The following is a 27,400-nucleotide window of genomic DNA, read 5'->3' as shown; positions in this document are numbered from 1 at the left end:
TGGCTATTTGGGGTCTTTTGTGTCTCCATAAGATTTTTTGTTCTAGTTCTGTAAAAAATGTCATTGGTAATTTGATAGGGATTGCATTGAATCTGTAGATTGCTTTGGGTAGTATAGTCACTTTCACAATATTGATTCTTCCAAGCCAAGAACATGGTATATCTCTCCATCTGTTTGTGTCATCTTTATTTCTTTCATCAGTGTCTTATAGTTTTCTGAGTACAGGTATTTTACCTCCTTAGGTAGGTTTATTCCTAGGTATTTTATTCTTTTTGTTGCAATGGTGAATGGGATTGTTTCCTTAATATCTCTTTCTGATCTGTCATTGTTAGTGTATAGGAATGCAAGAGATTTCTGTGCATTGATTTTGTATAGTGCAACTTTACCAAATTCATTGATTAGCTCTAGTAGTTTTCTGGTAGCATCTTTAGGATTCTCTATGTATAGTATCATGTCATCTGCAGACAGTGAAAGTTTTACTTCTTCTTTTCCAATTTGGATTCCTTTTATTTCTTTTTATTCTCTGACTGCCATGGCTAGGACTTCCAAAGCTATGTTGAATAACAGTGGTGAGAGTGGACATCCTTGTCTTGTTCCTGATCTTAGAGGAAATGCTTTCAGTTTTTCACCACTGAGAATGATGTTTGCTGTGGGTTTGCCATATATGGTCTTTATTATGTTGAGGTAGATTCCCTCTATACCCACTTTCTGGAGAATTTTTATCATAAATGGATGTTGAATTTTGTCAAAAGCTTTTTCTACATCTGTTGAGATGATCATATGGTTTTTATTCTTCAGTTTGCTAATATGATCTATCACATTGATTGATTTACATATATTGAAGAATCCTTACATCACTGGGATAAATCCCACTTTATTATAGTGTATGATCCTTTTAATGTTTTGTTGGATTCTGTTTGCTAGTATTTTGTTGAGGATTTTTGCATCTATATTCATCAGTGATATTGGCCTGTAATTTTCTTTTTTTGTAGCATCTCTGTCTGGTTTTGGTGTCAGGGTGATGGTGGCCTCGTAGAATGAGTTTGGGAGTGTTCCTTCCTCTGCAATTTTTTGGAGGTGTTTGAGAAGGATAGGTGTTAGCTCTTCTCTAAATGTTTGATAGAATTCACCTGTGAAACCATCTGGTACTGGACTTTTGGTTGTTGGAAGATTTTTAATCACAGTTTTAATTTCAGTGCCTGTGAGTGGTCTGTTCATATTTTCTATTTCTTCGTGATTCAGTCTTGGAAGATTATACCTAAGAATTTGTCGAATTCTTCCAGGTTGTCCATTTTATTGGCATAGAGTTGCTTGTAGTAGTCTCTTATGATGCTTTGTATATCTGCAGTGTCCTTTGTAACTTCTCCTTTTTCATTTCTAATTTTATTGATTTGAGTCCTCTCCCTCTTTTTCTTGATGAATCTGGCTTAAGATTTACCAATTTTGTTTATCTCCTTAAAGAACCAGCTTTTAGTTTTATCGATCTTTGCTACTGTTTTCTTTGTTTGTATTTCATTTATTTCTGCTCTGATCTGTATGATTTCTTTCCTGCTACTAACTTTGGGTTTTCTTTGTTCTTCTTTCTCTACTTCCTTTAGCTGTAAGGTTAGATCATTTACTTGAGATTCTTCTTGTTTCTTGAGGTAGGATTGTATTGCTATAATCTTCCCTCTTAGAACTGCTTTTGCTACATCCCATAGGTTTTGGATTGCTGTGTTTTCTTTGTTATTTGTCTCTATGTATTTTTTGATTTCCTCTTTGATTTCTTCAGTGATCTCTTGGTTATTTTGTAGCATATTGTTTAGCCTCCATGTGTTCGTGTTTTTTACAGTTTTTTTTTCCTGCAACTGATTTCTAATCTCACAGCGTTGTGGTCAGAAAAGACGCTTGATACAACTTCACTTTTCTTAAACTTACCGAGGCTTGATTTGTGACCCAAGATGTGATGTATCTTGGAGAATGTTCTGTGTGCACTTGAGAAGAAGGTGTAATCTGCTGTTTGCAGATAGAAGGTCCTATAAATATCAATTAAATCTGGTCTATTGTATCATTTAAAGCTTGTGTTTCCTTATTTTCTATCTGGATGATCTGTCCATTGGTGTAAGTGAGGTGTTAACGTCCCCCACTACTACTGTGGTACTGTTGATGTCCTCTTTTCCAGCTGTTAGCAGTTGCCTTACGTATTGAGGTGCTCCTACGTTGGGTGCATATATGTTTATAATTGTTATATCTTCTTCTTGGATTGATCCCTTGATCATTATGTAGTGTCCTTCCTTGTCTCTTATAACATTCTTTATTTCAAAGTCTATGTTATCTGATATGAGTATTGCTACTCCAGCTTTCTTTTGATTTCCATTTGCATGGAATATCTTTTTCCATCCCCTAATTTTCAGTCTGCATGTGTCCCCAGGTCTGAAGTGGTTCTCTTGTAAACAGCATATAAGTGGTATGTTGTTTTTGTATCCATTCAGCAAGCCTGTGTCTTTTGGTTGGAGCATTTAATCCATTCACATTTAAGGTAATTATCAATATGTATGTTCCTATTATCATTTTCTTAATTGTTTTGGGTTTGTTTTTGTAGGTCCTTTTCTTCTCTTGTGTTTCCCACTTAGAGAAGTTCGTTTAGCATTTGTTGTGGAGCTGATTTGGTGGTGCTGAATTCTCTTAGCTTTTGCTTCTCTGTAAAGCTTTTGATTTCTCTGTCGAATCTGAATGAGATCCTTGCTGGGTAGAGTAATCTTGGTTGTAGGTTCTTCCCTTTCATCACTTTAAGTATATCATGGCACTCCCTTTTGACTTGTAGAGTTTCTGCTGAGAAATCAGCTGTTAACCTTACAGGAGTTCCCTTGTATGTTCTTTGTCATTTTTCCTTTGTTGCTTTTAATAATTTGTCTTTGTCTTTAATTTTTGTGTACTACGTGTCTTGGCATGTTTCTCCTTGCGTTTGTCCTGCCTGGGACTCTCTGAACTTCCTGGACTTGGGTGGCTATTTCCTTTCCCATGTTAGGGAAGTTTTTGACTATAATCTCTTCAAATATTTTCTCGGATCTTTTCTTTCTCTCTTCTTCTGGGACCCCTATAATGAGAATATTGGTGCGTTTAATGTTGTCTCAGAGATCTCTTAGGCTGTCTTTGTTTCTTTTTATTCTTTTTTCTTTATTCTGTTCCATGGCAGTGAATTCCACCATTCTGTCTTCCAGGTTACTTATCCATTCTTCTGCCTCATATATTCTGCTATTGATTCCTTCTAGTGTATTTTTCATTTCAGTTATTGTATTGCTCATCTCTGTTTGTTTGTTCTTTAATTCTTCTAGTTCTTTGTTCTTTAATTCTTCTAGATCTTTGTTAAACATTTCTTGCATCTTCTCGATCTTTACTCCATTCTTTTTCCGAGGTCCTGGATCATCTTCACTATCATTACTCTGAATTCTTTTTCTAGAAGGTTGCCAATTCCACTTCATTTAGTTGTTTTTCTGGGGTTTTATCTTGTTCCTTCATCTGGCACATAGTCCTCTGCCTTTTCATTTTGTCTGTCTTTCTGTGAATGTGGTTTTCATTCCATACACTGCAGGATTGTCATTCTTCTTGCTTCTGCTGTCTGCCCTCTGGTGGATGAGGCTACCTAAGAGGCTTGTGGGAGCTTCCTGATGGGAGAGACTGGTGGTGGGTAGAGCTGGGTGTTGCTCTGGTGGGCAGAGATCAGTAAGACTTTAATCCACTTATCTGCTGATGGGTGGGGCTGAGTTCCCTCCTTGTTGGTTGTGTGGCCTGAGGCGACCCAGCACTGGAGACTACCCAGCTCTTTGGTGGGGCTAATGGTGGTCTTTGGGAGGGCTCACACCAAGGAGTACATCCCAGAACTTCTGCTGCCAGTGTCTTTGTCCCCGCAGTGAGCCAAAGACACCCCCTGCCGCTGCAGGAGACCCTCCAACACTAGCAGGCAGGTCTGGTTCAGTTTCCTATGGGGTCACTGCTCCTTCCCCCTGGGTCCTGATGCATACACTACTTTGTGTGTGCCCTCCAAGAGTGGAGTCTCTGTTTCCTCCAGTCCTGTCAAAGTCCTGCAGTCAATTCCCACTAGCCTTCAAAGTCTGATTCTCTGGGAATTTCTCCTCCTGTTGCTGGACCCCCAGGTTGGGAAGCCTGACATGGGGCTCAGAACCTTCACTCCAGTTGGTGGACTTCTGTGGTATAACTGTTCTCCTGTTTGTGAGTCACCTACCCAGCGATTATGGGATTTAATTTTATTGTGATTGCACCCCTCCTACCATCTCATTGTGGCTTTTCCTTTGTCTTTGGATGTGGGGTATCTTTTTTGGTGAGTTCCAGTGTCTTCCTGTCAATGACTGTTCAGCAGTTAGTTGTGATTCCAGTGTTCTCGTAAGAGGGAGTGAGTGCACGTCCTTCTACTCCATCTTGAACCAATCTCCAGATCGTTCTTATAGGCATACTTGTAGGGCTGTTTTCTCTGGATTCAAAAGAACAAATAAAAGTGGAACTGGAAAAAGAAAAAGGTAGAGTGGGAATTCAACCTGCTGAGGAAGATGGTTAGAAAGAGGAAGGATTAGAACTTTCAGAGTTTGGGGGAGCAGAATGAAAGTTTCTCTGATTTTTTTACCTACAGGTAACCTGTCATTCAACAGTCCTGAATACTTGTGGGTCCTCCTGGAGAAAGGGGTGAGGGAACTTGGATAACCTTACATGAAGATGAGAAAAAATAAACAAAAAACACCCTTACTGTAACTGCAATAAAATTGGAATAAAATGAATGGGAAATTCCACTATAAATGAGGCAGAGGTAGAACCAGTGTTAATCTTATTTCTTCTTTTCCTGTTAGTTATACCTATCGTATTTCTTTTATTTCTAACTACACTGGCTTCAACTTTCCAAACCAATGTGAAGTGAAATTGTAATAATAGTATAATGACAGCCATCCTTGTTATGTTTCTAAATTCCAATATATCTCCATTAAATGCAATACTGGCTATTAGTCTAAGATACCCATTTTCACATTAAGAACTTAAACTTCTACTCCTAGATTTTTTAAGTGCTTTGTTTAGAAATTGACAGATTAATGAATCTCTTGGTGTTTTAACGGGATGAAAAAAGATTTTTTATTGGTCTTACTGGAATGATGCATTTGGTCAAATTCAGTTCCTATCATTTAATTAACCATGGTAATACTGAACAACACTAAAAAATATAGAGAAGTTGGTTTGCAGTATTATTTGACATTTTCCCATTCACATTTATAAATGATTCAGCTCCTCCCACTCCCCATAATATAATCTTTGTTAATTGTAGTACCAAGATTATCCAATCTTCCAAAAAATACAGCAGCATGATGTAGTTGTTAACAACACAGGCGATTCAGTTCACATCTTAGCTTCACCACTTACTGGCTGTGTGACCTTCAACAAGTCAAGTGACCAACAAAGATTAGGGTGATAGAACAGAATGTAAATTATAAACCTTCATAAGGTAGAAATGGTATAAATAACAAACAGTGAGAAGGGAAGAAAAAGCAAAGAAAAATTTGCTACTTTTTCATATTTTTATAGCTGGGTCAAAATATGTAATTGAAAGCAGATAAATATATCCATCCACCTATTCTTAGATTTATTCGTATAAAGATAAACCCTAAGAAAGATAATATCACTGACTAATAGTGATGGAGGAAAGAATGCTGATAGGAAGAAGAACAATTTAATTTAATCATTGTTCAGAATATACTGTCTAAAGCAAGTCAACAAATATGGACAATTGGCTAAATCAAATACATCACCTGTTTTTGTAGATACAGTTTAGTGAAATACAGCCACATCCATTTGTTCACATATTATCTATGGCTGCTTTTGTGCTACAACACCAGAGTCAAGTGGCCACCAGAGACCTTATGGGCTGCAAGGCCTAGAATATTTACTCTCCCACATGTTACAGAAAGTGTTTGATGACCCATGTTCTAAAGCAATAGAGTATTAAGTATGTCTGTGTATATATACGATTACAATGATAAAGATAGCCTCTATTAAAAAAATTCAAATATTTCATATTATAAAAGAATCATTGACACACACAAAAGTTGCCTAGAAAGAATGGCAATGTAACTGACAGCTGACTTCTCAATAGAAACAAAGTCAGAAAACAGTGAGATATTTTCATACTAATGAAGAAAATAATTATTAACCAAGATTAGTTACCCTACTAGAATGTCAGTTGAGAATGAGACTGAAATAAAGACATTATTCTAATAGACAAAAACTAAGAGGGCTTACCACTAACCGATCTTCACTATACAATGTTGAAAAATGTGTACCTAGGAAAGCAGGAAAATGATACCAGAAAGAAGGTCAAAGACAAAAAAAAAAAAAAAAAAATTGGTCAACAAAGAAACTGGTAAACATGTGAGTAAATCTATATAAACATTAACTGTATAAAGCAATAATGATAATGTCTAATTTGGAGATAAAGTTAAAAGGCAGAACTGAAATTTTTGACACAAATGCATGCAAGATAAAAAAGTGATCAAAGAGTTAGGAAGCTTATGTATTGTTTAGTAGGCTGGTAGAGTTACTGAGGTTAATTTTAATTTTTAAAAATATTCACTTTAAATTTTAAAGGGTAATTACCAAAAGAAATTCCAAAATAGCAGAGAAGGAAAATAGGAAAAACATCTGAAATGCAATTGGAAAAAGGTAGGAAAAGAGAAAACCAGTAGCTTAGAAATCACAATGTATCAGAACCTTTGGTATACGGCTAAAACACCACACAAAGAAAAAACTGAATACCCTACTTAGGTAAACCATTAACTAAGTAATCTAGAAAAAATGTATAAAACATAAATACACAAAATAAAACAAAAGACTGAACTCGCCCAAATTTGTAGAGGTAATTTTAAAAATCAAGAGATTACACTGTTTAGCTCTGCAAATAAAATATATATCATGGATGAAATGGTTACTTTTTTTTTTTGGGGGCCACACTGTGTGGTTTGCAGATCTTAGTTCCCCAGACAGAGATCAAAGCCGGGGCCCTGCAGTGACAGCATCGAGTCCTAACCGCTGGACCGCCAGGTAATTCCTGAAAAAGTTACTTTTTAAGAAAAATACAAAATTGAGTTCAGGTGAAAATCTAAATAGATAAATTAATATAGAAAAAATAGAGAAATACACTAGGCAGAAATTTTTTTTTAGAATTATTCCACTAAATCTTTAAAGAACAAAAGAGAAAAATCACACAGCAATTTTCAAAAATGCTTAAAAGGTATGTGTTAAAACTCAATATCCATTCTTGATTTTTAAAAAGTATGTTTTGATAAGAGGAAAAGATCATAACTTCATAAAACATATCTTTCTAAATCTAAAAGTCAACTTCATGCTTAAGTGAAAGCACTAAAAGCATTTCCATTAATGTCAGGAATAGACAAAGAGGTCCACTTTCAGTGTTATTATTTTATGTTGTATTGGAGGTACTAGCCATTCTACTTAGGTAAGAGAAATAGAGTTACAAAAATTAGGAGCAAGTAAAATGATCATTATCTGAAGAAGGTATAATTCTGAACCTGGGAAGATGGAGGAAAAACAGTGGAGTAACTATTAAAAAAACAGTGAGAGTTTTGTAAGGTAGCTGAGAAAGTTTTAGCCTTCATATATACCAACAATAACCAGTCAGGAGGTTAAAAATTAGATATCATTTATAACATGAACAAAATCAAATACCTTATTTGGAAAAAAAAATCAAAGTCAAAAGACAAATGACAAAATGGAAATTCTTTGCAAATCATGGTAGGCACAGGGCTTATTTCAGTAAAATATGAAGAACTCCTACAAACCAGTAGCAAAAAGACTAAGAACCCCAAATAAATATGGTCAAAAAATAGGTCATAGAAAATGAAAATACAAATGGCTGTGTTAATTGTTCTCATTTTAAATTAATTACAGTAAACTTCAAATGAGCTTCTAATGCTGCCTAGTAATCATACTGTTTCTTATTTCAATTATTCTCATACTTTTTCTCCAGCATTAATTCCTACTTTCTCCTCTATAATCAAACATTACCTTCTCTCCCATTCTCATTATCCACTGCTACCATTCAAGTCCAAGCCATTCTATCTCTTACCTGGATTATTCTAATAGCCTCCTAACTGGCAGCTTCAGGTATTCAACTATATGAGTCATTGGTATGCTGAAAAAACTTGTATATAACCATGATTAGTTATTCAATAATAATATTTATTCAAATATTTACAGAATATGTATTTTAAAAGCAAATATTTAACTGAGCACTACCATGCACTTCTATGATGTCAGAGAAGAAAAACCAAGCAAAGAGGAAGGAATAATCAGTAGGTTTCTAAGGGAAATCAGAGAAGCTCTCCCTAATAAGCTGACATTTGAACAGAGACCTGCAAAACTGAGGGAGGGAGACTTGCAGATATCAAAGCGGAGATGATAAATTCAAGCACTAAAGTAAGAAAATTCTAAGCATTAGTAATGCAATTATAGAACTCACTAAAGTAAGAAAATTCTAAGCATTGATAAGGCAATTATAGCATTACAGGCCTTAAAAATTTGATAGGGCTTGCAAACCTCTCCTTTATCACAGGTGGTACCTATGATTTAAAAACAAAACAAAAACAAAATCAGAACTAGTTCACACCTATTTTAGACCTGAGTTAAATTGGTTGTTGTTGGTATATGTGAAGACTATGAACTCCCGTCCATAATAGAGAGAGCTAAGCTAAACACTGAATATTCATACCATGTTTAGTTTAAAAATAAACACAAATAATCCTCCTCCATTCATTGACTCTCTAAGTTTTGGCTGTCTTTACTGAAAAACATCCTTTCAATTATACCCTGAAAACAGCATGGAGAATGACTTTCTTTCAAAACAAGTTTCCCCTTGAGGAGAAACACATGTTCAAAGTACAAACAACATTCCAGTATTCAACTTAAGGCTACTTAATTTCTGCACGATGATGTCATACTTAGACTACTGAACTTGCTCCTGTTTATATCTTCTACAGTTCTATATTTTAGGCCCATCCATGGAAGCAGACACATCATTTTATACAACTAGAGAACAACAATAAGAACATGTTTGAAACACAAATACCTCCCAGGTTACAAAAATATTCTAAGAGTAATCAAAATTAATATCCCAAGACAATTTTTTAAAATAAAACTTAAGACGCTGATCTTAAAATTTGTTTCTAAAGAAAAGACAAAAGACTTGCCAAGAAAATTCTGAGAAGAACAATTATGAGTAAACAGGGCTACTGGGTATCTAAGGAAAATACAAAACTATAATAATTTAAAATGTAATATCTGATCAGAGAAACAGATAAGCAGAAAAGAAAGAGAGCCTAGGAACAATGCTGTGCTTATATGGTGACATTTCAAATCAGTACAGAAGGGATGACCCAACTACTCAAAAATAGCATTAAAACCATATTCATTTCAGAAAAATTAGAAGAGTTAGATCCCAACAACATATCATACACTTATTAGAATAATTCTTAGCTGCAGTAACAGATAACACCCTAAATCTCAGTGACATAACCAAATACTTATTTCTTACTCATGTGAAGTTCAACAGGTGGCTTGGTAGGGTTGTGGGGATCTGTTCCATGCCACCACGCAGGAACCCTGGCTGACAGAAATTTCACCATCTTCAAAATCTATCTTGCAAGGTTGCCCAAGATGTTAACATCTAGCTGGAAAACAAAGAAAAGAAATGTGGAGATTGCCTGGAAAGTTCTGTGTGGCATGTGAAAATCATGTAATCACTTTTACCCATATTCGGTTACCAAAGTAAAAGAAGAAATAGATTAAGCGAACACTTTTTAGCCAATTTCTAACATAGTATGTCCTTCTGGTTACCAGGTGCCCTATCACATAGAGCACATTCCCTCCTTCCCTAAGTGAGACAAGCCAAAATTCCATCCAGTTATTACAAACAGCTCAATGTCCAGGATCTCTGAATAATGCACGGTTCTTTCCACCAGTTCTGGATATGGACACTTGAGGTTCCAGTGACACTTGCACCAGCAACAGATGTTATAGAAATCTCTCTACTGCCAGCAGGCCCAATTTATCGTGGTGAAGCATGGACAGGACATTTGTAATAAAAACTGCCATCTGGTAAAGGGAACATGGGAGACACACAGAAGGCGATGGTCTACAGCAGTTATGACTTCCTTCTGGCAGGTGTTTTGAGGTCCCTCTTATCTGGCAGTGGGACATTTTCCTGATTTCAGTTTTTCTATCTGGAAGGAACTACTTATTCAATATTCTTAAAAGCTCTGGATCTACCTTTTTGGAGGTTTTTTGGTCCATTATTGCATTTGATACAAATGATGGGGATCTTGCCCTCACTGGGGGCCTTCACAGGTTTTGCAACTCATCTCTTTCCTGAGCAAGTTTGGGAGCCCTAAAATACTAGTAATAGAACATTTGAAGGCTATTGAAATCCAGTCTGCAATTTCTTCAGCATTACAAAAAAGCAGACTACTGTTTTTGAGGGAAAGGTATCTATTCAGTCACATATGCTGACAGCACCCCCAAAGTTCTTTCCTAAATATAATTCTCACGCCTGCCTTATTTTTTCCCTCACTTGCCAACATAGCTTAAAGTCATCATGTTTAGGAGGAAATGCCACATCCTTACTTAGAACTGTGTGGAGCCAAAAGTCTTAGTGGGCATTTGTCCATAATCTCTTATTATTTGGGGCTAGAAGCCATGGCTTTTCCATCCTTTTACTTTTTTTTTTCCTGCTTTCAAACTAACAAGTTTTTGCTACATCCATTTCTTGTTTTTTGTATCACCTTGATAAATGCAGATAGTAACAATCAACATTCACTACCAACATTCTTCAGCCTCTCTCCGTACTATGTCAGTAAGCATGTGGTCCACCTTCCAAGTAATTGTAAATGACCATTTAAAAAATTGTTTTGTTACTGCATGCAGAAATCTCCAGTTTTATAGCCCTGGCTATCAGTTTCCATCTTGACTGTATGGTGGACCAATGCCAAGAATTTTGGATTTTTGTTACAGTAGCATCCTTCTTCTAGCAACAATTTCTGCATCAGAGTAATACCTTGTACTATCAACAAACAAAAAGCCCAAATTCTCAGTGGTTTTACACAATAGATGCTTGTTTGATGATAACTTAAGTACAGTTGGCTTAAGTGGAGGAAAAGGTGGATAACTATGGTTTTCACAGTTATTGACGTTCCCACATTGATGGTTGTTTCTTCATCTTGAAAACAGGGTCCTCTACTGTCTCCCTGGGAATTGACACCCAGCCGAGGGACAAAAGAATGGTGGAGGAGAGAAGAGGATTTCATGGGCCAGACCTGGAAGTGGTTTACATAATTTTCACCCATATTCCAGTAAGTAATTCTTGTCACATGATCCCGACCTAACTTCAGGAGAGGCTGAGAAATGCAGATTCATTGTAACTAACTGGTTTGATTAAGCAGTTTGCCAACTGGGGTAAATTCCAGAAAGATTAAGGCCTAAAGGTAAACATAAACCTATACAAGTACTAGAGGAAAATATAGTAGAATTATTTAGGGATGTCAAGTACTCAAAAGGGTATGGGAGTTCCATGGGCCTACACTGGGCACTCAGGTGAAAGATGGCGGACAGAACAAAGATAAGAGAAAACTTTCCTTGATGGTGCAGGCCTGAAAGAGGAGGTTACTGTTACAGGAAGGACACAAATACCCACTGGGATCCTTCTTCCCTACTAAGAAAAAAGCCTTAAGCCACGGTAAGGTCATCAAACAATTAGCCAGGACACAGGTATAAAGACTCACTGTGGCTTGGAAGTGTAAAAGGGAAAACAAAAAACAAAAACAACTCTGTATCCCTGGGAAAGGTCAAGAAGCTATCCTTCACCTAGATCTCCTAACTTGGGAAGGAGCAAGAAACTCTCTCAAACAAGATTCACCACGGATGCAATGAAAGTTTAGCTGCCACAAGGAAGAGGGGCAGGATCTCTGTTCAGAAAGCCACAATACCAAGATCCAGTCATAATGTTTAAGTATGAAAACCACAGAAAAAATTTTAAAGTATGAAAACTACAGAAAAAATATTTAAATATCAAGAGCTCAAATAATTCCTTCCATGAGTCCTTTTTTGAGGAATGTACTAGAAAATGAACTTCATCCAAACAAAACATAACTGAGAAAACTTCAGCAATTTAGCTTTAATATACTTACCTGCAAATCTAAGGCTAAAACTAAGGTGGGGATAAGGGTAGAATAATGTTATATAATAATGTTCAATGTTACATGTTGTACGTTCCAATGAAGTTAAATTAATGCAATTAAAAATTGGAAGGGAATGCAGATGGAAAAAAAATCTGGCAATTTTTAACTACATATATTTACCTTCTGACATAACAGTGTTACCTCTAGGAACTGACCCCAAAGGCATACCTCCAACAATATGAAAATACATACCGCTGGTTCATATTTTGTTTGAAACACTGTTTGTAGCTGTAAAATATGAAAAATAATCTATAGGCTCCTACATAGATGAGTGGTTGAATAAATTGATAGACCTACGCAATGAGGTACAATGTCATTTTTTATTTATTTATATTCTGTAATGGCTTAAACAACAAAAATTTATTATCTAATAGTTCTGTAGTTTAGACCCATGTAGTTCTGACACGGGTCTCACTGGGCTAAAATCGGGGTGTCAGCAGGGCTGTGCTCCTCTCTAGAGGCTCTCTGGGAGGATCCTTTTTGTGGGTTGTTCAGGTTGTTGGCAGAATTCAGTTTCTTGAAGGGGTAGGCCTGAGATACCTATTTTCTTACTGGATGTAAACTGAAGGCTTCTAGAGGCCACCTGCATTCCTTGGCTTGTGATCCTTTTTCTCTATCTTCGAAGCCAGCAATAGCGGGTGCAGTCCCTCTCACACACATTTTTTTTTTTTTAATTGAAGCACAGTTGACTTATAACATTAGTTTCAGGTGTACAACATAGTGAATTGATATTTTTATAGATTATACTCCATATAAAGTTATAAAATTGGCTATATTCCTTATGCTGTATATTACATCCTATAACTTTTTTATACCTAGTAGTTTGTACCTCTTAATTCCCTCCCCTCAAGCCTCTCCCTTCTGGTAACTACTAGCTTGTTCTCTTTATCTGTGTCTATTTCTGTTTTGTTATATTCATTCGTTTTAGTTTAAACAAGAAAGATCTCTATTGACAGATTTGTAGTGATTTTCATAATACATTTTTAAATGAAGAAAGCAAAGATCATAAAAGTATCTAGGAAATGTCAATTTTTATGTAAGAAAGAAGGGGAAATAAGACTATATACCTGTTTGTTAATCTGTGCAAATAGCAACACAGGAAGAATACACCAAGGACAAATGACATTGACTATCTACATGGGGTGGGTGGGATTGGGGTGGAAAGGAAAGAAACAATTGGAAGGGCAGAGTTGCCACTTCTCTGAGTATACTGTTTTGTGCTGCTCTAACATATGGAACAATGTTAACGTTTCACATACATAAAGAAAAAATAAATCAAATTACCAAGGATGGAGAAAAAAATGCTTCAAATTAAATATCATCATAAATATATGAATTAAAATGCATTTCAAATGAAGTACTATATGGAAGGAGAGGGGAAAAAAAAAGAAACACTAACCCAGGTAACTTTTTATTATTATTATTTAAAAAACAGATACAATTCACATACAATAATGTGCATCCTTATAAAGTGCACAATTCAGTGGATTTTTGTATTCACAAAGTTGTGCAACCAAACTACAATCCAATTCCAGAACACATTCAATCCTAAAAGAAATGCCACAGCCATTAGCAGTCATTCACTATTCCTCCTTCCCCCAGCCCTCAGCAATCACTAACCTACTTTTGATCTCAATGGATTTACATATTCTAGACATTTCATATAAATGGAACCCTGTTTTGTGTTTGGCTTCTTTCTTAGCATGATGTTTTCAAAGTTCATCCATATCACAATATGTATCAATACTTCATTCCTTTTTATGGCTGAATAATATTCCGTTGCATGTACATACCACTTTTATTTATCTAGTCATCAGTTGATGGATATTTGGGTTCTTTCTTCTTTTTACCTATTATGGATAATGCTCCTATGAAATTCATATTCAGGTTTTTTTTTTTTTAACAAGTTTTCAATTGTCTTGCAGGTATACAGCTATGATTGGAAATATGGGGTCATATGAGACTCCCATTATGCCTATGTTGGTACATTTGATGGTATCCCCACAAGTCTTTGAAATTTTCGTTATTTTTTTTCCCTCTAACTGGATAATCTCAATTGATCAATTGTTAGGTTTACCCAATCTTTCTTCTGTCTGCTCAAATGTACTGTTGAACCCATCTATTGAAAGTTTTGTTTCACAGTAATGTACTTTTCAACTCCTAAACTTCTTTTTCTTTCTTCTTTATAATTTTTATCTCATTACTGATATTCTCGATTTGATGAGACACTGTTCTCAAACTTTCTCTTCGTTTTTTAGATATGGCTTCCTTTTGTTCTTTGAACACATTTAAAATAGCTTATTTAAAGTTTCTGTCAAATATATCCAAACTTTGGACCTGCTTGGGACAGTTTCTATTGATTGCTTCCCCACCCTGTATATGAGCCACAATTTATTTCTGTGTATGTCTTATAACATTCTGTTGAAAACTAGACATTTTAAATAATATACTGTTGCAACTCCAAAATCAGATATTCTCTTCTCCTCAGGGCTTGTTGTTGTTGCTATTTTTTGTTGTTGTCTAGTGACTTTTTTGAACTATTTTTGTGAAGTCTGTATTCTTTGCTGTATATGGCTACTAAAGTCTCTGCTTCATTAGCTTAGTGGTACACTAATAACTGGACAAAGATTTCCTTAATGCTTGCAATTGATATTTCTCTCATTTTGCTGAGAGTCTGTATGTGTGTTGGGGTACAGCTTCAACACTTGGCCAGGAAGTTGACAATTCCACATCAGCCTTCACTTCCTGCTTATGCAGAGCCCCCAAAGTCAACCAGAAGTGAGAGTTTAGGGCCTTCTCGGCACTTTCCTGAACATGCACATAGCCCTGTCATTCATGTGACTTTTCCTTAATTCCAGGAAATTTGTCAAAACTTATCAAATTCCCTGAAGATACTGAATTTTCCAGATTTCCTTTTAATTTGATTAACTTCTTGTTTTCCCCAACTGTTATTCACTGCCTCAGGCAGCTGTGATGTTAACAATTGCCTCTAATTGATTTCCAAAAGTGATCTGAGGAAAAACGCTTTTCACACTGGGAAAGCTCTTAGTCAAGTTAGATAAGGACAGAATTGCCATGGGGTCTTCCAGTGAACTACCATACTGGCCAAATAGTGATAATTCTCGGGGAATGTGTCTTTGAATAAGCTCCAACCCTGTTCTGGCCCCTCCAGTGTCTGCCAGGCTGCAGGTTTTCATCATTACTGTGGGTTGTTGATTTTCAAGACACCATGGATTTGGGGAGTGGGGGATGAAAATAGGACAAGTTAGCATGTCACAAAGATACTGTTCTTACCAAGATTCAGCCATTTTTAATAAATAACATTCCCTGGATTGCTGTAAACTTTTGGTTAATTCCACAGTTCTGAAAACACTGATTCTGACAATATGGACAGTTTTCTCATTGTTTTTAATGGAGAAAAAGAATTTCTGGATGTTCTTACTCAGCCATTTTTGCTGACATTATCCCAGGTAACTTGCAAACTTAGTTTTGAGACCATATGCCCTCAGGCTAAAGAAAAAAGAACTCTAAACATAAATTAAAGTTTGGTTAGTAGACTTGTATTTTGCAAAGGCATCAGTCAGCAACTCTGAAGTTAACTTCTGCGTACTCTGGGGTTGAGAAAATAAGTAAATATATTGTGGAAAGTAAGAAACCACCTTCCTCACTATTACAGAAAGGATTTACATGCCAAAAGGACAGAGGAGACAGCTTGAGGGGGCTTCCACTAACCAAATTAAGGATAATTTGAGCATGAAAATAAAGAACTTGTATTTCCCATCACTATAAGATAACAGGGATTAGATTTGTTCTTCTATATTAAACAACTAGAAAACTGGACAAAGTGGATGAAACAAAGGTTTCAGACAATGGACAAAAAGCAGTACAGGATATTAATACCTGAGAGAAAGAACTCAAATGAGTTGAGTGCTATAAGTACACCAGTTCACTGTTTGAGGAGTTTCCAAATTACAGTGCAGGGGGAAGGAAATCCAAAATAGCCCAATGGCCTTTCTGAAGAGACAGTTCAAAGTTTAGATAGGTTAATGTGACTAGAATTTGTGAGGTAAAATAATAGAGGGGAGGGCTTCCATGGTGGCGCAGTGGTTGAGAGTCCGCCTGCCAATGCAGGGGATGCGGGTTCATGCCCTGGTCCGGGAAGATCCCACATGCCGCAGAGCAGCTGGGCCCGTGAGCCATGGCCGCTGAGGCTGCACGTCCAGAGCCTGTGTTCTGCAACGGGAGAAGCCACGGCAGTGAGAGGCCCATGTACCACAAAAAAAAAAAAAAAAAAAAATAGAGAAGGAGATGCACAGAAGAGGTAAAAGTGCTCTGTACAATGGTCCCCTCAAGTCAACTGTATTATACTGATCTGTGCAATGTATATAAAGAATCTAACAAGGCCAGGGGGAAAAAGTCACTAGAAAAGAGTTAGTGGAAACATCCTAGGAGCTAACACAGGTCCAGGTACAGTTTGTGTTCTCACCAGACACAATAGAAAAATTTCCTAACAAAGAATTAGGCAGAGTTCTTAGAATTGTAATGCCTCAGTAGTGGCGCCAAATGAGTCCTAGACCAAGATTTCACAACCTTAGTACTACTGAAATTCTGGGCACGAGAATTCTTTGTTGTATATATTGTAGAATATTGAGCAGCATCTCTGGCCTATATCCACTAGATGCAACATCCTTCTCCCCAGCTGTGACACTGAAAATATCTCTAGACATTGCCAAATATACTTTGTGGGTAAAAACTGTCCCAAGTTGGGAACTGCTCCAGACAAGATCATTAAAACAGCTATGAATGTTCTGTATGTTCCAGGAAGCAGAGAAAAACATGGACATGATACAAAGACAAGTGGAATATTACAGCAAAATCAATAACAATGTACTATACGGTTAAATGTAGAAGCAAAAAGTATATAAACAATAGCACAAAAGCTGGGGGGAAAAACTGAAGTGTACTGTAGTAAGGTACTTGGACCATATGTAAAGTGGTATAAATACTACCTGAGGTCACACTGTGATAAATTAAACATGTACACTACAGTAAACTTCGTAAGCCAATAATAGATAAAATGAAGTAATAAAAAATACCTTATTAATAAAAAATAAATAGAAAAGTAGAAAAAAGAGGTCTCCATGAGATAATACTGAAATACATTTAAAAACTCAATAAACAGGAGAAAATGGAAGACTCTTCCTTATTCTAAAAAGCCATCTAAAAAGTGTAGAAAAAAGATGAAATAAAAAAAAATCATCATTTACAGTTACTATAGCAATAGTTGTTTCAGGTGAGAATTATGAATGAATGTTAAAACTAGTGCATGAAAGTTTCAGGACAGAATTAAACATAGTCTCAAAGTATCTCCTCACAAGATAATTATTAATTATAAACAGAAAAACAGTAACTTTGCAGTGGAGAAACCTTATAGATACCACTTGAAACAAGTAAGCAAAGTTAATACTACCAGTAGTGGGCCAGCCATATCAACATCGTCACCTAACTCCAGATATGATGCACTAGGACAAATACAACATTCCTTCTCTAACACTCCTGCCAAAAGTGCAGAGCTTGAATTTGATAATGGAAATATTAGACAAACCCAAATAAAGGGACACTGCAAAATAGATCTGTACTTTTGAAAAATGTCAATGTCATGAAATCCTCTGACTGAGGTACTGTTCTCAACCAAAGAGAGATGACAAGTGAATGTAATGTGACAACTGTATGTAAGGCATGATGTTGTACTTTGTGTTGCTGTAAAAAGACCCTGGGAAATTGGCAAAATCTGAATATTTGATAATTGGAGTGTGGTAATACAAAAGAATAGAGAATGACTTTGTTTTTAAAGAGAATGTAAAGGGGAGAGAGAACAAAGATGGAAATGATAAAAGGGTGAGAGGTAGAGAGTTGTTTTTAAAGAGAGAATATAAAGGGGAGAGAGAAAAAGATGGAAATGATAAGAGGGTGAGAGGTAGAGAGTAGGTAGAGAGGGAGAGAGGGATGAAGTGAAGAAAAGAGACAAGAGAGAAAGGAAGAAAGATAAAAGGAAGAAGAGAAAGGGGAAAAGGAAGGAAAAAAGGAGAGGAGAGAAGGGAGGATGACAGGCAAGGATAAAGTAAATACAGGAAAATGTTAATATTTGGGAAATTTGGGTGAAGGATATTGTGTAGTAAAGGACCTGGCCTTGCCCAAAGAGAGAAAGTGCCTTTGGCTTCAGCTTCGTGGATACACTCTATGTCATACCTGATAGAAGTGTCTTTGTTTAGGGCAGGAGCTGGCTGCACTAAAAAAGACCTACCATGTAATTTAGGATGGGGACTTCGGTATTCTTAATCCATCTGCAACAATCACGCTGGCAGTCAACTGATCACGTCTTCATATCGAAGCCACAATAAAAATTCAGGACACTAAAGCTCAAGTGAGTTTCTCTGATTGCCAATACTCTGTGCATATTGATGCCACGATGGTAATGCAACCTGAGGACAATAGAAACTTTGCTTTTAGAACCCTCACAGACTTTGCCCTAAGCATCCTCTTCCTTTGGCTGGTTATAATCTGTACCCTTTCCCTGTAATAAACTATAACTGGGAATATAATAGGTTTCAGTGAGTTCTGCAAGCCAATTTTTGAACCTGAGTGTATTTGGCGAACCCTCCCCTGCAATCTCCAAACCTGCAGCAGGTGTCAGAAGTTGAGAGTGGTCTTGTATGGGTTCTTTCTTCTAACGTTGTAGGCAAACCGTAATTCCTTGAAGTTGGGGTTAGATGTCTTGGGCTGACAGACAGTGCTCTCAACCTCACAGTTTGGCTAAATCTGGGTAGGGATAGAGACATTATTTTTTAACTTTTCCTGTAGTAATTCTTTATAATTAAAATTTCAATTGAAATTAATTTCAATTTGACATAATTGGAATTATGTAAAAATAAAAATTTAAAAAAGGAGAAAAAAAACAAATTTTGCATTTAATACAGCAAAAATAATTTTCTTTCTCTATGATCTCTTGAATTCTATTGCTCTAGTTATCTAAATTCTTAAGCTCTTGAAAAAGATAAAAATGACTTTCCAGAGCTTCTGAATTCCTGTTAACCAGAAGGTTTTTTGCTGTCATTAACAGCACCAATGCATAGGAAACAGAATTTAGTTAGTGTTACTTAGTTAACCAAGAACCTTAATTTCTCAGAGCAGCAAAAAGTGAAATATTTGAAGGGATTTTTAAAATCCTGTTTTCCTTTTAAATAACAGTACTATGAAGTATAAAACAGTCCCTTCTTCAGTGAGTTATCTCATAACCTCTGCTCAGCTATCAGTACAAATCCTCCTTCAAACACATCTTCAGAATTTGTTCTTACAAATTCCAATCTATGATTCCTCAAAAACTGTTTCTATAAGAACACATGGGAGAGAGCAAGCAAGGGAACCTGTTGTTGGTTCTCACTGCCCCCTGCTGCTGCAGGGACCCCAATAAAGCCCTGCCTGAAAAAAAAATAAGAACACATGGTCAAGATATTACACATTCTTGATTTGACAGAAATTTTATATGCAGTAAAATACAAAATGCATTTTTGGTTGTGTTGCTACATTTAAACATGAATGTTGTTCAACTAAGTGAAGCATAATTCAGAAATCCAAAATTTTCCTGGGAACCTGTTTTAAAAGTTAAAAACTAAAAAATTACAAATAATTAAAACTATAACAAAAGTTAATATTTACTTATATAACTTATTATCTGTATACCCATAATAAAAGTTACCACCTTAGTTTTGCTAAGAGCAATTTTCAGCAAAAATGATCTATTTTAGATAGCTACAATTTCCTCATATTTTTCCATTATTATTTTAAAAGTAAAGAAACAGAGCTAAACTAGTGAAATATACTTCATGATTAGCACAAATGAGAAAATCTGGGACAGCCAATATCTCAATATTCTTTTATAGAGGGAATAGTCTTGACATATTTAAAATTAATTTAAGTATGCACTTTATTTGTGGAAGCTTAAACATAACTTGAACACACTTAAAAAAAAAGACAAAACCAAACTCATTTCTATAACCCATTCAAAGAGACTTATTTAAATACATATTTAAATAATGGGCTGGTTAAAAAAAAAGGTTAAAAAAAGAAAAACAAATTTTCGATAGAGAAGTTCACAAAAAAATAGTACTAATCAATCCTCAAAGGTAATTTTTTTCCCCTGAAACACAGCAATTTTGGATTGCTGTTCTTTTCGCCTCCGGCTTGCTTCCCATGAAGGATGAAGAGGCAGCTGTGATTTCTGTTTTGTATTTTCAGGTCCTCTTCGTGCACTCTTATTAAACTGATTATTGATCTGAGGTTCAATTTGCTGAAAATCTGGAGGAGAAAGCAAAATTAATGAAAACTAAGTCTATACATAAATAGCATAGAAAACAAATACATTTTATCTTCTCAAATCAGTGTTTAAGGAAGAAATTTAGTTTTACTTAAATGGAATACCTCAGTCCAGACAACATATAAGGCAAAAAAATTTAAAAAGGAAGGACATTTTGTATTTTTAAAGGAATATGATTCATTATCATATGACACCTGTGTGTGGAGCAATGTAGCCAGAAAATTCACATGTTTTAACTAAAATATTGAATCCAACAGTGTTGATGGGTGAGCTTTTTAAAGGGCTGTTAACTGATTCCACTCCCTTGTTATTGAACAAAAAGTTATGATTGCAAGGTAAACTGCCGTATCTGCTCAAATTTAAGACTAAGTTCTTTTTTAACCATAAAGTTATCCACCAGATATGAGGGTGGCAACTTGTATTCTAGTCCTTACAACCTCTTTTATTATGAGAAACTTCAATTATATTATTTTGAACAAAGTACTGGGAGACTTGCTAGCCTGAAAAGACTGAATCAATGCATATTTATAGAATCAGAAAGAAAAAGAGAGGCAAAAAATTTAATACAGATTTATTAATCAGTCCTAGGGGTGTATAATTTCTCCACTGCAAGTTAGCCATCATTGTCAGAAGCCTTTTAAAGATCTTAAAAAAGCAAATGTCATAATGTTATACAAGCAAGTGTACAGTTGGGATAACATTTCCAAAACATCACTGCACACAGATTCAAAATGTCCCATACTTGTACAAATCACATGTGCTCTAGAAATCTATAATACTCAAAGAATGCCTCTAGTGATAAAGAGTGATGAATTTAAATGTTAAATGAACTGTTTCATGTAAACTAACATTTGAATAAGGCACTATTTATAAACTGATATATATTTTACATAATTATGTAAAGCATATTTGCATGAGCAAACAAATGAATAAATTAAGTATTATAAATTTATAAACTAAAAACAAAAACATGTTTTACTTGGGTTTCCTCATCGGGAAAATGTGGGAGTGTCTTAAATTTCTAGTTATTCTGTATTTGTGAATATAAGGCCATGTATTTGTCAAACCTAGTATTTTAATACAGCCATTAAAATAACATAAAAATTTGGCATGGGCTTTGCAGTTCAGTGGAGGGTAGTAAGGAAACGGATACCTGAGGCTGAAAAGTGAGCATCCTATGTATATGTTAAGGAAAAGATAAAACTGTTGCCAGTGAAAACTTGGGAAGTAGGCTACATGCCTATGGAATTGCAGCACAAGGGTAAGTGGCTGGAAAGAATAAAAAGATTAGTGTACCGATGGTTCTTTGGCAAAGTATTACACAAAAAAAGAGAAAAGTTCAGGAAAGAACCGGCCAGCTCACAAGCAGAATCAAAAGGGAAGAGAGGGTTCAGATATCTGGGACCTTAAGGTTTAGAAAAGCCTTTGGACTCCTAACAGTAAGAGCTAACACTGAGAAAGATTTTAAGCAGTAAAGGTCCAAAGAGATTTAGCTCTGGAGCAGAGATAAGAGTAAAGGTATGGCCGTCTCAACCAAACCTGAGAATCTGAATGCAACAGACACTGAATGATTGGGACAGTGATTGGCGGAGGGAGGGGGTGGGGAACGACCCACTAACATAAATAAGGCAAGTTTGAAAAATAGCTCTAGGAAAGAATTTTTGGTGTGGTGGCTAGCTCATTGATGGACTGACTGGAAATAAAGAGGTCAGAAATCCAGGAAGTTTTGGAGGGAATTTTTATTGTGAAAGAAATCACAAACCTAGGCTGGAAAAAACCTGACTGTTAAGACTTTAAACCATCTTCACGATCATATATTTTTACTAATCACTTGGGGCAACTCCCAAGAAGATCATACTAACTGTCTACTTCAGCTGTGGCCACGGAACAAAGACCCTCCCAAGAACACAGTCAGAGACCATGGAGAACAGTAGATAAGAAAATTCCTCATAGATTCTTCACAATCTTTGCTCAGGTAGTAGACATGTTGCACACCTCCCATGTTTCCCTAAACTGACTGAGAGTTTTTATTGTGGTTACCTTGTTCCTGCTCTGCCACTAAATATCCGGTCTGAGTTGTGGGCAGGCAGTCTGTCTTTTTAGTGCACAGGTCACCAAATTTTGAGCAGTCACATCATGAGATCTGATGGAAAGCACTGCATCATTACTCAGGGATTCTAGGCTTTCAATTGGATACAATGACTGGATGGGACTTTGGGTTGGCTTTCTCAGGAAGGAAGCACATAGTGTGCTCTGTGTGTTGAGAAATTACCAGAGAAAATTACCAGTGAAATTACCATCTGATGATCAAAAGGATGGTCAGCAGCAGACAGTTATGTGTTCAAGAAATTCCACTTTCTTTTTCCACCTAGCCGCATAGTTAGACTGCATTTCTTAGCTCCCTTTTGCCTAGGATGGGGTCATGTAACTAAATTCTGGCTAATGAAATGTGAGCAGAACTGATCCTTAACACTTTCAGGCCTGGCCCATGAAAACTTCTTACAAAATTCTCCATGTACTCTATTCCCTTTTGTTGGTCAAATGGAGAATACCTGGGAACAGGAGTACAAAGGAGGCAAAAGATGGAAGGAGCCTGATCCTTGAATGACTATGTGAAACACAGCCCCTGTGCTGATTCATAGTAGACTGTAATGTAAGAAATAAATTTTTATTATTTTAAATCAGTTTGAGAGTTTGGGATTATGTAGAGAAGTCAGACCACCCAAATATATTAAATTGATTTGTTACAAATTAATCTGAAAATCTGGTTTCACTCTTAACCCTGGAAGTAACATACTTATTACTGAATGTTTAATGGCATGGCGTTGACTAAGATGGAACTTACATAGCAATTTACTTAAAGAATATGTTGATTAGTTCAAGATAAATTAAATAGACCCAATATTTCCTGATAACTTTTATCTAACATATTTCCTATTGGCAGGACATAGAGGGTAAAAAAAAAAAATTTAAATTTAAAAATTATTCTGATAATTATAAGATGCTCTATTTCCATTTCTGTGGGTACATAATTGATTCAGGCTACTAAGCAACCAGAATTTTTCATCTTTCCTCTTTGGCAAAGCATTGCTCAACTGCATATGGAAGTCAGGCAGTCATTAATACATACCTGGGGTTTTGCTTCTTGGAGCCTGTTCTCTGTAATTTCTAAAAGAAGAAAAACACCATTAGGACATTTAAAAGATAAACAAATCCTCTGACTTTAAGAAGATAACATAATAAAAATGTTGATAAAACTCATTAAATAAAACTATCATACTCCTTTACCCCCCCCGAAATGAATAAAAAAATTATGAAAACCCCATGTTTTAGCTACATCAAAGGTTTGTTAGACCCCAATATTACTATAGAAAAATGTAGGAATTTTCCTCTCACGACCTGTATAGGGATTTCTGGCCATAAAATATCCTGTCTTGGTTACCTTGTACCTTTGAGAACTATCTAGACAAAGAATTTCAAAAATCTTACAAGGGGAATGAGTCACATATAACAATCACATATAACTAAGATTAACATTTTTTTGGGAGAGGGAAGGGATAGTGGTGCTTAATTTTCAAGTGAGGGAAAAACTGTAGCTTTTTTAGGCACAGTTGGGAGATATATGAAATAATGTAATAATTTTCAAGGCTCCAAAGATGGTTTGTGTGTCTTTTCCATACTCTGACTTTTTTGGAAAATTTCAACATCACATTTTTCTATTCTACTAAAAATTATGCCTGACCTATAAATTATAGAAAAAGTTTACTGAAGAAAATAGCTATTCATGATTTTTATTCTATAATGTGAAGATATCCCCTACCAGATTAGAATTACAAATGAAATTAAACTTATTGATTTATAACAAAACAGCTGTGAAAAGTAGTGATTAACAGAAGGGATAAGGATGACAGCATCACCAAATATAAAGCAGTCTGGAGAAACTCAGTGTTAGGGCAAGCAGCCTTATCTACTGAAACAGAAAAACATAAAACAATTGAGTTTTACAATAATGCCCTGGGTCAACAAGAGAAAAAAAAAAACAAAACATTCTTTTCAGAAAGTTCTGTTTAAAAAGTGAGATATGTAAGAAATTTTCAAAAGTTTTCACCAAAAGCTAACTCAAAGTTTCAAAACTTTGATAATCAAAGGAATAAACTTAAATTAGCTAGACAATTAAATTAGACAAATTTATCTATATTGTCTCATTTTCTGATGAGGTTGGAAAAATGTAGCATTATCATATGTGTATTTGTATATATTATCCAATATAAAGTTGGAGAGGGCCAAGTCTAAACACAGGATGTATTGTACAAACTAGAATTATGTATGTGAGATAGTATCTCAATGTTAGGATGTGTGGTTATTTCATATCTTTCGAAAAATTAAGAACTAATAATTCTTTCAGGATGAAAAAATACCCTTACCTTCCAGAGCTTTTAGATCCAGATAAAGAATGGAAAAACACTGATTCAAACTTCCTTGCTTCTGTACGTGGCTTGTTTTTATCACTTCTCATATCCTGATGGGTTTCAAGTATATCTTCTTCAGGCAACAATTTTTTGAGGGGGTTTTGTTCCTTAACTGAAAAATGACAACTACTTTCCTTCTTCCGTGTCCGTTTGACTTTCCCAATGAAGAAGTCATCACCACTATCACTATCCTCAGACATGGAAGACTGTTGGTAAAACCTTTCTTCTGTGCTATCATCAAAATATTCCTTCTCTTCTTCATGTAATTCTTCTCCATCACTGTTAACACCAAGTGAGCTACTGGACTCTTTCTCTTTTTTGGTTTGACTAAATGTTTTCATTTTGGGGTCAGTAGGTGTCTTCTGGGGTTCAGAGGGTACTGCAGAATCTTTTTCAGAAGGCTTTGATAGAGAATTTGGAATGTCCACTGTTTTGGGTCCACGCTCCATCTTGGCTATTTTTTCTTTTGAATTATTTATTGGTTTCTTTGCCAATATTTTGGCTTCTTTCTCTTCTTGCTCACTGATAATAGTTCCTTCATGCTGTAACTTACTGGCATCGTCATTTGAACACATAGTGTCCTTGGAATGATTTTCTTCTGAAGCATTCTTTGATGACTTAACTTCAACAACATTTTGTCTTGCATCTTTAAAGGCTTTGACAGCAGCTGCAAGAGAAACAGGATATGACTTGTTTCAGCATTGAAACAATACAAAACGTTACTGTTTTAGTACAGTATTACAAAACGTTACTGTTTTAGTACAGTATTTCTTAAATTATTTGGAAGTACTTAAGAGAATGATTGGAATTTACATTACATATATATAATGGGTATGAATTTACAAAAAAATCTATTGACTTTTACAAAACCAAACATATACAAAATGCTCAGAGGTATCCACTTTAAATATCTAAAATTAAAAGAAAATTTATTCCTTCATGTATGGATGTTAAGAAGAACAGTAAAAACTTCACTAAATACAAATAAAAAGACTAAAATGACAACTTTAATTTCTGTAATAATAATGTATTAATACAATTGTAAATACCATAAATTGTGCTTTCAGACATAAAAATAAGTATCTTCTAATCTGTGACAGAAACATTTAATTCTTTTAATACATTTTTTTCGTGGTACGCAGGCCTCTCACTGTTGTGGCCTCTCCCGTTGAGGAGCACAGGCTCCAGACGCGCAGGTTCAGCGGCCATGGCCCACGGGCCCGGCCGCTCCGCGGCATGTGGGATCCTCCCGGACCGGGGCACGAACCCGTGTCCCCTGCATCGGCAGGTGGACTCTCAACCACTGCGCCACCAGGGAAGCCCCTTTCAATACATTTTAAAATGTACATACATAAATAGAAATTATGTGACTAAGTGGCAACATCATAAGTAATAATATGAATTATACCAATATTTAGAAAATCAATTGTATTCAATATTATCATGAATATATACTTTAGAAATTTAGGAAATAGGAATTTAGAAAAAATAAAAAATTTTTTCAGACATCAGATAACTTCCATATTTTCAGGTAGCTTCCCACATTTGGAAATATTTGAAAGAGACATTTATAATATAAAAGATCCTCAAAAGGAGAAAAGCACCCTAAAAGTAAATAAATGAATGGCTGTTTATTCAAATCATGTACCATAAACGGCTTAAAAGTCATTTAATTCATACCTTTTAGCACATCTATTTTTTTCTTCAGAAGAGGGTGCACTGCTAGTCTGGCAACTGCTCTTTCAGTTGCAGTAGAATCAGGCTGCAAATTGAAATAACAAGCACATGCGAATAAAAACTATGTAACACTACTAAGAAGTGAATAAAATGCAATCCATTGTAATTTTTAAAAGTTAAGAGTTAGGGAACAGGAATCTGTTAATATTCTACTTAGACAACTCACCTGTAATCCATGCTAAAGATAACACAGTGACAAAAATACTACTGTTCTTAACAGTTAAAATTATCATGTAATCAATGAATAAATATTCTTTGGGTACTTAATATCTTCCCAGAATTGTGGTAGGCATCGTGTGTGATATTAAAAAAAAAAGTAATATAGCTCCTGTATTCAAAGAGTTTAAAAGATCTAGTTAAGAAGACTAAAATAATATGAAAGAATCAAGTAACATATTAGTACTAAGCTGGGTGATATAATCCATGACTACTATAATGCTTGAAGTTCCATTTACTAGAGACCTAAAAATTATCAAATGCTATATATTTTTATTTGGAATGACTAGTACATTACTGTATTCTCACAACCTTCCACCAGT

General features: G+C 35.5%; 1 protein-coding gene across 1 annotated transcript in view; it reads right to left on the bottom strand.

Annotated features, from left to right (window-relative positions):
- Nucleotides 1-19,260: 19,260 nt before the first annotated feature.
- SRFBP1 (serum response factor binding protein 1) overlaps nt 19,261-27,400 on the bottom strand; it is a 53,431-nt gene continuing 45,291 nt past the window's right edge. Inside the window, exons 5-8 of the mRNA XM_060143471.1 lie at nt 26,805-26,886; nt 25,080-25,791; nt 23,786-23,823; nt 19,261-20,636 (exon numbers count right to left, since the gene is read on the bottom strand). Of these exons, the coding sequence (XP_059999454.1) occupies nt 20,452-20,636; nt 23,786-23,823; nt 25,080-25,791; nt 26,805-26,886 (1,017 nt within the window). The 3' untranslated portion in view covers nt 19,261-20,451. The remainder of the gene's footprint in view (nt 20,637-23,785; nt 23,824-25,079; nt 25,792-26,804; nt 26,887-27,400) is intronic.

Source organism: Lagenorhynchus albirostris, chromosome 3, assembly GCF_949774975.1.
Source record: "Lagenorhynchus albirostris chromosome 3, mLagAlb1.1, whole genome shotgun sequence".
Classification (NCBI taxonomy): Eukaryota; Metazoa; Chordata; class Mammalia; order Artiodactyla; family Delphinidae; genus Lagenorhynchus; species Lagenorhynchus albirostris.
Note: the sequence above shows the minus strand (reverse complement) of the source record. Positions and strands in the feature narration are given on the sequence as shown.